At 46.3% G+C, this 12,025-nt stretch overlaps 1 protein-coding gene across 1 annotated transcript in view; it reads right to left on the reverse strand.

Moving 5' to 3' along the window:
• Positions 1–11,720, reverse strand: part of tmem163a (transmembrane protein 163a) — a gene marked incomplete at both ends in the record, with an annotated part of 91,286 nt that extends 79,566 nt beyond the window's left edge. The window contains one exon of the mRNA XM_079277118.1: positions 11,618–11,720. Within this exon, the coding sequence (XP_079133244.1) occupies positions 11,618–11,720 (103 nt within the window). The remainder of the gene's footprint in view (positions 1–11,617) is intronic.
• Positions 11,721–12,025: the final 305 nt, after the last annotated feature.

Raw genomic sequence — 12,025 nt, forward strand, 5'->3', positions numbered from 1 at the left:
AGTACAGCCTCAAGCTCATTTTGTTTCTTCTGGAGACATTAATCTTCTGAAATGAGTCCCCACGTATGAAGTTTAATTATTAAAGAGGTAGATGGAGCAAGAGGAGGAGAAAAAACAGCTGAGCACAGTAGCTTTTAGCTAATGTTACTCACAAAGGAGTAAATAGTGGATTTCTTGGAGACTATTACCACCCACGGATTGAAACGTGCTGGTCACAGCGTGAGTGCGTGGCACCACATATACATGGTGCTTTGTGGTGACGAACGTCACCCAAATGGTTTGGCTCATCGATAGAACATCACTATATCTATATCAGACCTCGGATATACAGATGGTATTTGTTATAGGGACCAACTCATTGTTGGTTTTGGTCTTGTTGGCTAGAGCCAGTCTTACTTTCTAAGGGCAAAATAAAAAAAAGACCTGTTCAAACAACTAAGTCATTTGTGAAGCAATTATTTTCTGTGGTGCATATCGGTGTCCAATAATGAATTGCATGACATCAGAGTAAGATCAGCTCTGCGAGTAAATTGGAGCATTGAGTCAATTGTAACCAAAACCAGAGATATTTTCGCCTTTGCCAATAGTTCACTGAGGAAATAAGTTGCAAATGCCACTGCTTATAGGTTCCCTGTGGAGTTCTCTTTGAAGAAACAAAGTTTCTCCTTACATTGATATTTGCTCACAATATCACACATTGTGCATCCTTGAGGTCTTACGCATGTTGAGTGCATAAAACCTCTGCAAAACAGATTTTCTTTGAATCCTCCGCCGCCTTTGTTGACTTTCATTGACGTAATACCGCAACCCATAGTGCAGTGGAATGTCATTGCAAAGAAACTGTGTATTGCGTCACCCACGTGCATGTGCGTACTTGTATGAGAGCAATCAAGACAGGGACCCACTTGTGAAAAGACATCGCAGCAGAGTCGGTTCACACAAATGATTGAAAAAAAAACATATTTTCGTACACCATATAATACTGCTTTCATAACTGGTGACGACTCTTATTCAGGACAAGTGTAACCACCGAGTGGAAAAGGCAAAAAAACAAACTGCGGTGCTGAGGCGGCAGGAACTGGAGCGGGCTGCGGCGCTGAGGCGGCAGGAACTGGAGCTGGCGCTGAGGCGGCAGGAACTGGAGCTGGCGCTGAGGCGGCAGGAACTGGAGCTGGCTGTGGCGCTGAGGCGGCAGGAACTGGAGCTGGCTGCGGCGCTGAGGCGGCAGGAACTGGAGCTGGCTGCGGCGCTGAGGCGGCAGGAACTGGAGCGGGCTGCGGCGCTGAGGCGGCAGGAACTGGAGCGGGCTGCGGCGCTGAGGCGGCAGGAACTGGAGGTCTCTGCTGCCCCGCGATGGCAGCGGGCACGGGAGGTCTCTGCTGCCCCGCGACGGCAGCGGGCACGGGAGGTTGCTGCTGCTCAGAGACGGCAGCGGGCACTGCAGCGGCAGGAACTGGCGCTGGCGTAGAGTCGGCAGCGGCCGGGACTGGGAGCGGCTCTGGCTCCGAGACCGCGAGGTCCAGGGATAGCTGCGGCTCCGAGACGGCAGCGGCGGGACCTGGAGTCGCTGCTGCTCCGGGACGGCAGCGGCGGGACCTGGAGGTCGCTGCTGCTCCGGGACGGCAGCGGCGGGACCTGGAGGTCGCTGCTGCTCCGGGACGGCAGCGGCGGGACCTGGAGGTCGCTGCTGCTCCGGGACGGCAGCGGCGGGAACTGGAGGTCGCTGCTGCTCCGGGACGGCGGGAACTGGAGGTCGCTGCTGCTCTGGGACGGCAGTGGCGGGAACTGGAGGTCGCTGCTGCTCTTGGACGGCAGCGGCCGGGACTGGAGGTCGCTGCTGCTCTGGGACGGCAGCGGCCGGGACTGGAGGTCGCTGCTGCTCTGGGACGGCAGCGGCCTGGACTGGAGGTCACCGCGGTACGGAGACTGCGGCGGCCGGGACTGGAGGTCGCCGCGGTACGGAGACGGCGGCGGCCGGGACTGGAGGTCGCGGCCGGGACTGGAGGTCGCTGCTGCACTGCGACGGCAGCGGCTGGGACTGGAGGTCGCTGCGGTATGGAGACGGCGGCGGCCGGGACTGGGGAAAGCTGTGCCGCAGAGGCGGTAGGAACCGGAGCTGGCTGCGGCGAAGAGGTGGCAGGAACAGGAGCTGGCTGCAATGCCGTCCGAATACGGGGAGCCGGAGTCGGCCGGGCCACCGAGTGTTCCGCTACACTTGCTTGGCTCCCTCTCCGGCTGAGAAGGTGCTTGGCCATATAATCCGAGTCCCCCAGAGGGTCAAAAACTCTCATCAGATCCACCACAAAGTCCACTTAACCCACAGTATTAGGCCGATCAAAACTTAATGTTCTCGCAGCCCAGTCCAAAGCCCTTCCCCGCAGTAATCCAACCACGTAGGCGACCTTGGACCCGTCCGAGGCAAACGTCTGAGGCCGACGGTCAAACACTCGTCGGCAAAGCAACAGGAAGCCCTGGCACTTCCCCAGTGTTCCGTCATAGGGAATTGGAGCTGGCACAGGGGATTCCCAGACCGGCGGAGCAAGGACTGGAGGGAATAGTGCAGGTGCTGGAACTGGTGGAGACCTGACTGTCCGGGCTAGTTCCTGCACGAAACAGCCAATCCGAGAAATTTCAGCAGTGACACTTCTCACCTCCTCCAGCAGGCTGTTAGGGCCGTACAGTGTAGCTGCTCCTGTGGTTGCTGGGTCCATTATGGTCAGGTCGTTCTGTTATGTGGGAGTTCACAGGTAGGACCCAAACGCAAGACCACAGGAGACAGAAGTTACTATTAACAGGTTTTATTGAGACTGTGTGAAGGTGTGGAGCCCGTGGTCCGACACCCGAGTGGCAGATCGACGGTGTGAGTCCCGTGGCTCGACACCGGAGGGCTGGCAGCTTGACGGCGAGAGTAGTCCGTGTCACACAAGGAGGGCAGAGCGGCAGCGTGTAATCCGTAAACACAAGGAGGGCAGAGGACGCCACGGGGTTGACGCGGGTGAAAGACGGTACGACCTGACAACCCCAGACTGCAGGGCCAGAGCTTATGTAGTGACAGGGGACTCATTAGTGGGCCCTGAGTCTGGTGTGTCAGGCAGCAGGAGGTTTTCGGCTGGAGTGTCCTCAGCTGTGCACACTCACGGGTGTGGCCATGGGAGGCGTCTGGAGGCAGAAGACAAACAGAGAGCACATGGCACACAATAACAATGACAGAACACATGAGGAGAGGAGATCAGGGGAAACAGAGGTAACACCGAACAGGTCAGACAGGGATCCTGGATCCTGACAGACCGAGCCTTTGAGGCAGTGGCACCGAGGCTCTGGAATGCTCTGCCTGCGACTCTATGCCTCGCAGATTCTGTGAATACTTTTAAAAAACTGCTCAAAACCCACCTTTTTAGGCTAGCGTTTGAGTAAAAATCCCATGTCCTAGACCTGCTCTTAAAAGATGTTTTAATTTTTTATTTTTTCTCTGTGTATGTAATTTATTGACCCTATGGTCACATTGCGTTTTTTATGCTTTTACATTTCTGCTCTGTTAAGGACTTTGTGATTTTATGTCTGTGAAAAGCGCTCTATAAATAAATTGTATTTTTATTATTATTTCTTTTTTTTCAGGCGAACCTCAATATTTTCAATTTGAGCTGTGTAATATCTTAATGCACTATATTAACCAGCAACATATACACAATATTTACCCATCTGAACAATCTCGAAGTGTTATCCGATTATAGCATCAAAAATTATTAAAATAGACCTTGTAGTTACAGAACTGTGGTCTCCTTAGTATGGGTATGCCATTTTCAGAGGCCTACAAATAGGGCTCGAGCTTAAGAGGAGAAAAATGGAGGCTCCTAAATTACTCTTATAATAGCCCCAACAAGGTAGACGTAAACACAGAATGTAAACTGGAATATGTAAGATGTCTCCCCTGTAAACATGACCACTTTTAATGACCTGGAAGTCTACTGCTTCGTTCAGCTCTAATATTAGGTCTGTTATCATTATGTGGTCTAGTAGGGATGGTTATGGAGCTACACTGACTGAACTGGGTCTTTTTTTTACTGGATACAACCAGGCTATGAAGTCCGTTAAGTCCACGAGACAAACAAGGGCATTATTGTGCCCTTCTTATCACGTGTCAAACTTTTAAAATGTTCTCTGGCCCGGCTCCTTCCATCTGCAGCTACAAAGTCTCGGCACAGATAGATATCCGTAAATTTATGGTTTATTTATAACTGTGTACTTTATGTATCTGGGTTGAATCACAGCAATTACAGCTCTACTGCAGAGACACAAGAGGGCAAACATGAAGGAGAGAAGAAGAGAGGAGTGTCTTGGCCAAGTGGTTTCTTGGTTTCTCTTTTGTCCTGTCTTTTAGGTGCTTAATCATTTCTTCCCAACAGGCCTTATTTCATCCTTTTACCTCCATCTCCTCCTGTCACTCCATAACTTTCTCTACATTCTGTCAGTAAGTGAGTCCTTTTTGCTTTCTTCCTCTTTCACGCGCAAGATCCAATTTCTTTTATTACCACACGGCAAGGTTGTGTCCCCCAAGTTGCCGTCCTTCTCAACCGTACTTCTTGTTCCTACTTTCTTCACCAGACTCAATCCCATTTCCTCCCTCTCTCTGTTATATCACCCTACACCAGCACCCCCCTGCTCCCTCCTTCTTTTTCTCTAGCCCCATCTCGTTGCTCAAACATTAAATGCTTGTTGGCAGTGCCACTGATTGATCGTGCAGCAACCTATTAGTCCACAGGCCAGCTCCTAAAGCCTGAAAGGCAATCTGAAAATCATCCTTGTTGGTGTGCCGTCTGTCCCCCCACTCTGAATATGGAACAGCTTTTCCTGTGGGCCGCTTAGCAAGCACAATAGAAATGCATTACACAAACACAATTCCGAAAAAAAACACTTTATACCTGATAATGAAACAGTATCTACTCAGCTACTTACATGCTTTGGGTTGGGATTTCTAACAAGAAGGCTTTTTATAGTTCAGCAGAGGCAGTCTCGCATAGCCAGAACTATCTCCACGTTGCTGAGGAAAGAAAAGGTCTGGCTCCACATATTATCACTCTAGTATAGGGGGGGAAAAACACTCTGGCTTGTTTGTATTTTTTCTTCCAATCCAAACCAATCACAATTGTCTTGGGCAGGGCTAAGCAGAGGATGCTGTGATGGTGCCCTTGCAAAATGTGTAGATAGCAAAAGGGTCAACCCAGTCTCGGCACAACTTGCTTTCAACGGACTACACTTTAAAATCACTCGCTAATCACGTAAGTCGTTAGTCAATGTCAACCACAATGTCAACCACATTTTTATCCTAAACCTAACGACCGGTAAGTGCTTTTCTTGCCTAAACCTAACTTCCTGTAGAGACAAAATTTTACTCTGAAAAGACACTATGCATGTAACAAGTGGAAACTGACACGCCGTCCCTCACACGACCAAAACTGACACTAGAGGAGTAACAAGTGTGAAGCTGAGGGGCACTGACTCAAACGTCTGTTTCATGTGTTGGGAGTGAGAATGTGTCGAAAGGGGAGGAGAATGCCGCGGCAAATGGCAGACTCACGATCTACATTCAGTGAGTCAGACCAGTTTAGAGGTATAATGAAAGTGTTCTGATGCAAAGACACTGTAAAAAAGCAATGTTAAAATGTATCTATTTGAGCCTCTGCGTTCCACTGAAAAACTCTAAATTGTGGCTGAAGTGCAATAAATAAGGCTTTATTTATTTATTTGTGATTCTGTCTAGGCCAGCAGAGAAGGCCTTGCTGGCCCTCACGGCCCACCACTGCACAAGTGTAGTATAATAGAATGCCAGATCGCAATTCCCATACTGCCTTAAATATTTAGGACGAACATTTGTCTCAGACCCTTATTTATATAAAACAACAGAAATAAGCTGTCACGGGAGTTCACAGGTAGGACCCAAACGCAAGACCACAGGAGACAGAAGTTAATATAACCAGGTTTTATTTAGAATGTGTGTGACGGTGTGGAGCCCGTGGTCCGACACCGGAGGGCTGGCAGCTTGACGGCGTGTGTAGTCCGTAGAACACAAAGGAGGGCAGGGCGGTGGTGTGTAGTCCGTAAACACCACGGAGGGCAGAGCAGCGGTGTGTACTCCGTTGAACACCAGGAGGGCAGAGGATGCCACGGGGTTGAAGCAGGTGAGTTGTGTGTGAAGACGGTAGCTCCGCATTCATTTATTCATTTCCTGACGAAGTGCAGCAGACCCGTCCTCTAGAGCAGCGGTTCCCAAACTTTTTAGGCCGCGCACCCCCTTCTACATCCCGACCGGGTTCGCGCACCCCCCCCATTAATAAAAAAATTTAAAAAAAAGAAGCAACAGAGCCTTTTAAGCCTTCATAGCCGCATAAGAATCGGACCAATGAGAGAACAGTTTGCTCGCGCGTGGCATTTGTTTACAAGATTTAGTCCGCTGTTAAATGTTGCAGTGTGAACACAAACCGAACAAAGGAGCAACTGCAACAAAGCAAACGAACTGAAGGTGTGAAAACGCCCTGAAACACTGCAACAAAGTTTCAATAACTTTCAGTGACACAAGGCGTCACTTTTAAAGAGCAATACGGATGTGAGGACAGGCTCAGAGGCAGATTATCACATTTAATTTACAATTAATGAGCGACTAATGCAGCCAGGATGTCTTCGGACAAAGCATCGATGCAGCGCGACACAGTGTTGTTGGACACCGGGATCATGTCCAACTTTTTTGCTTCTTTCTCCCCAATCATACATTCCACCATCTCTCTGGCAGCTGGCAAGCTCACGTCTTCGGCGATTGTGTGCGGTAGCCCCTTTCTCGCTATTCTGTAACCAGATATGAAGCCCGTAGTGCGTCATTTATAGACCCAACACATGAATGAGACTCCAGTTGTTTTTGGCTGTTTTGTAACTCCTCCAATTTGGATATAAACAATGTAAGGGGCTTTTGACTTGCACTGGCATGCTTGGTGTTCAGGTGGCGACGTAAATAAGAGCTTCAGACTGTTAGCCAGAACCTCACTGCACACCACGCACTGTGGCTTTGGGGAATCTGCGTTGCCAATACAAGTGAAGCCCAGACACACATACTTTTCATCATATTTCCTCTTTTTTTCCCAGTCTGATGCTCACTCTCGTTTCCTCTTTTTCACCTTGACTCCGCGATGGGCCGATGTGCTCCCGATTTGTCTGTGCTATCCCTTCCTCCTTCCTCCGTCTCATCTTCCTCTGACTCGATTTCTTCTCCCGGTCTCTCCCCAACTCACCTCTCCGTTCCCCTCGCCTCCGATTCCTCTCTCTCTCTCTGTCCCTCTCCTCTTTTATGACTGATAGCTTCAGATGTCCCACCTGACAGTTTTTAAATTAAAATTACATTTTTTTTTTATATCTAATATTATTACACCATCAGACCGCCATTACACTTTTCCTCTCGCGCACCCCCTAGAGGCAGCTCGCGCACCCCCAGGGGTGCGCGCACCCCACTTTGGGAATCCCTGCTCTAGAGGCTGCAGTTATGACTGGCGGAGGGGGAGCCTGCCTACACTTCCCTGCACCCCCAGTCCCTCCCTTGTTCTTCCCTTTTGGTCTCCCAGTAGCTGGGCTGTCTCCCTCGCTTTCAGTGGTTCACATTTTTGTGGGTCATTGTCCGTTCAAGTCTCTGTGTTCGGACTCTTTTTCTTTTTCTAAAAAGGTTCACACACAAGAAACAGTCTGTTTCCATGCCTCCTTGCAATGGTTTTGCTTGAGGAGAATGAAAATGATGCCAATAATAATTGTGGCGGTGTTCATATTAATTAAAGTTTCACCTAAGTTTCATATGAAGAACCAAAAAAAAGCTTCATCATCACAACTATTTCTAATCTTACTCAAAGATTTTTTTGACCTCTTGGAGGCCATGGGAACAGTCTGTGAACACAACACACTGACACGTTTTAAACTTTTAAGTTGATATGGCGAACTATCATCTGTTTTTAGCTTAGTTTTGTGTTTCCGCTAACTTCTAGGAAAAAATATCTCTTTAGCTTTTAAATTCTCCACTATATGTTTGCCAGTTGCTAACTTTATCCGTTTGGCAAGTAGCATAGTGGGTTTTTTGAGCGTCTGCCATCAGCAGCCAAAAAGAGACACTTTAAGAGCCATGAGAGTGAAATAAACAGGGGACATTTTATGCTAATTTTCATGTTAAGAACTTGTATTTTGGGATTGTACTTGAACATGTTTACATACTTTACTGATCAAAGAGCACATTATTTTTCTTATACTGTCTGAATACAACTGTATTCACCCTCTGTCTGAAACGCTCCGTTTTTGCGCCTGTCTCTTTAAGACCCCTGCTGAAAAAATCCAATCTGCTTTGATTGGCTTGTGATAAAAATATGGCACGCTTTTGCAAAAGTAGTATTCAATCCGTGGGTGGAGATTCTCAGATAGAGATACATATTTTTTTCAAATTGAACAGGGTATTGTTATAGACTTTGAGTGTGAATCCATGCAGCTGCATCACTTTAAAAAAAAAAGAAGCAAGTGTGCTTAGTCAGCACATCAAGGATAAGTCTGAATAGATTGGGACACATCGTGACTTCAAACTGATGCTTAGCCAGGATGACAAAGCAACACCACCCATTGCACTCACAACAGTGTGGCACAACTTAGACATCCTCTACACATCAGGGTTGCCCAATACGTCGATCGCGATCGACCAGTCGATCGCGGAGGTAGTGCGGGTCGATCGCATGCCATTCAAAAAAAAATGAGATGTCCTCATGGCATTTGCCACTTTATTTTCTAACACACGGGTCACCACGTATGCGCAGTCAACCGCGCGAGCTACTGCAAAACGCCGGCGAGCTAATTAGTTAGCCTTCCAATTTATTTATACTAAAGAAGCTAAAGCTGTAGCGCCATGATTTGGGAAACTTCCAAAACCTCGCGTCAGAACTGGAGACTCAATGGAAGGCGTGTGCGTAACGTGACAGTGCGCGCTACACAGAGCAGATTGACAAGTGTCTGTCAGAGTTTGACAAACGCTTTCAAGGCTTTGCTTTACTCGAGCCAGTTGCTACACTTATGTGTGTTGTGAAGTGGAGCTTCTAATTGACGACCAAGACACGTCTGGTTTTGAACGGAACACGTTTACTTCTGAAACTGTCAGAGTAAACAGCGCACACACAGCGTGAAGCAGACACGTAACGTTACCATGCTACTTCTCACTCTTCACAGTAAAAGCACTTCCTGTTTCATGCACTTCACAATAAAAGTAAACCTGCAACTCAAACAATTTACAACAATGTGCTGCACATTTCGGGAAGATATTGAGGTTGATTTACTCGCATCAAAAATTGCAACGCTGTTTCACCTGAACTCGTCTGGAGTGGAGGATGAGATTCTGACACTGCAAGCTAACATTCAGCTGAAGTCCAGGGCTCATGGACAGTTTTCCCACAGAGGAAAAGTACCCAAACATGAGGAAATGTGATACCTTTTTGACTGCATTATTTGGCTCTACTTATTTATGTGAGTCAGCCTTTTCATACATGAAGAACATTAAGTCCATACACCGTTCCACCATGACTGATGATCATTTGAAGTCTGCTTGAGGCGGCTACCAGCAGCTACTGTCCGGATTATGCAACCCTGGCCAATCCCATTCAGTGCAAGTCATCAGAGTAAGGTAATGACCAACAATGTACAGAATTGTATTGTGCCATAAGGGTTCATGCAGTTATGCAAGGTACGCCAACATATATTGTAAATATAAAGTATACTCAGTATATATATATATATATATATATATATATATATATATATATATATATATATATATATATATATATATATATAAATAGATATTCAGCAGTTTTAATGTAGGTAGTTCATTTTGACTTGGTCATTTTAAAAGTAGTTCGCAAGCCGAAAAAGTGTGGGCACCCCTGCTCTACATCATAAGACAATGTAATGCGTGAAACTGTTGCCACATCGTTTCACAAGATCAGAGGGGTTACTGGGGCACAGCTTACCACATATCAGCAGTGAGAAACATCAGATTGTACACATAAAACACTTGGGGATGTGCTATTCTGCTCTCTTCTCCTACCTTAAAGGGGAACACCACCTAATTAACAACTCCAATATGTTATTTCCATGGCCTAGGAAAGTTCAATAGATATCTGTGAAAACAAGCTACTCTCTCTCTCACAGCCAGAAACCAGAGAAAGAATCAAACTTGTAATGTCATCAGGTATAAAGTGTTCAGCTGCGCCAAAGACAATGGTGGGAGACTGATTTCTTGTTTTTTTATACCCAATTGACCTTCATTATTTAGTTGTGTTCTCAGTTCATCCAGAACATCTTTCCCAATAAAGTGCCTAGCAGCTCCAGAATTCATACTTGATGACATCACACATTTGAGTTTTAGCATTGTAGTTTTGGGATTTGGGAGAGATTTGTTCATGTTAATATTTTTAGACTGTCTTAGACCACAGAAATAACTTGTACACATGTTTAAATTGGTTGTAGTTCCCCTTTAATGCTGAACAAATCGACAATTTTATATTCCCATATCTTTACCCGCTTTCTGTGAATCCTCCCAAACTTGAGATTATCTCGTATGATAAATTTACCTTCAAGGAATCAGTCGTATTGCCACACAAAAGGCAGGGAGCTTGGAAAGTACCGCATGGCATTTGTCAGGATGGAAGTATGAACATTTTAGGAATGGATCCATCACCTTAGAGTGGGGAGAATAGTTGATAAACCTGGGTGTTGGATCATTAGTCAGATAATTAAGGAGGTGGGCGAATTGACTGTGACTGAAAGGACAGGCCTGAGGCAGCACATTGAGAGGTTTATTGTTAGTCTGCAGTTTGTTGTTGTAAATGTGATTAAAGCTTCTACCTCGCACAGTAAACGGTACAATTTCACTGCATCTCTTGTTGTTTTGTGCCACATTTTGGACAAGAAATGTCTCTTTCACTTGTGTTAAGTTTTATATATTGCTAAAATAGTTTTTGACTTCCTCAATCAAACACAATGGTTGAACCAACAGTGCTTCCTTGAATCAAACGGTGTAATGCACCATACCAAATTTCCTGAATAAAAAGCAAGAAAGCGCAGGCCCCCGCTCCACCGGAGACCAGTCGCTGTGTTAATTTGTCTAAATGTCCCAACTTCTCTGTTCTCACAATGAATTGCCCTGAGTCACTCATTTGCTTTTTGGACAGTTGACCATCATCATATTTTGCTACAACCTTCCATGTAAGCTTAACGTTTATATTTCATTTAAATGTAAAGTTTGTTCGCGTGAACTTTGGTCAAATCAAAAGTCGTATTTCTGACCTTTGACTTCAAATACATAACGAATGCAACTATAGTTATGTTTTTTTTTTTTCTTCCTTTGTAAGACAATGTAAGCATTTTTCCAACCTCACATCGTAAGACTACGTTTGCACCATTACTAGAACAGACGTTTAGATGACAACATCTGCCGTTAGTCAACAGGGAAGTGAGAAAAAACAGTCTTGTTACTACACACACACTGTTTACAAGTCACTCTAAAGCACTTCTGCCCAAGTTGCAATGCCTATAAATAAGAATTTTAAATGCTTACTGAAGGCTGCCACCGCCAGTATGAGCGTGACCACGATGGAGAACCAGGAGACCCAGAGTACCTTCTTCCTGTAGCTCTGGGCCTCGTGGGGCTTCAGGCGCATGCTGCTCTCGAGGAGACCTGTAGTGAGACAAACACTCTGTTACAAAGACAATTCCTTCCTTATTTGTGTCTGTGTTTGTTTTATGCAGTGTTTTATTGTGTGATCTCATCAAGCAGTACAAGTGTTTAACACTTGTATCGCATAGGGATGAGACTCTTGAGTAATCAGTACTTTATCTGTGGGTAGGATTTAGCAGCATGTAGTGGTGAAGTTGCAGATTACAATTGAAACGTCTCCCGTGTGACAAGCGTGTAGTAGGAGATCTGAAGTGGCCAATGCTAAACACGAATGACCCTATCTAGAGG

This window comes from Melanostigma gelatinosum (assembly GCF_949748355.1).
Source record: "Melanostigma gelatinosum genome assembly, chromosome: 10".
In the NCBI taxonomy this organism is placed as follows: domain Eukaryota; kingdom Metazoa; phylum Chordata; class Actinopteri; order Perciformes; family Zoarcidae; genus Melanostigma; species Melanostigma gelatinosum.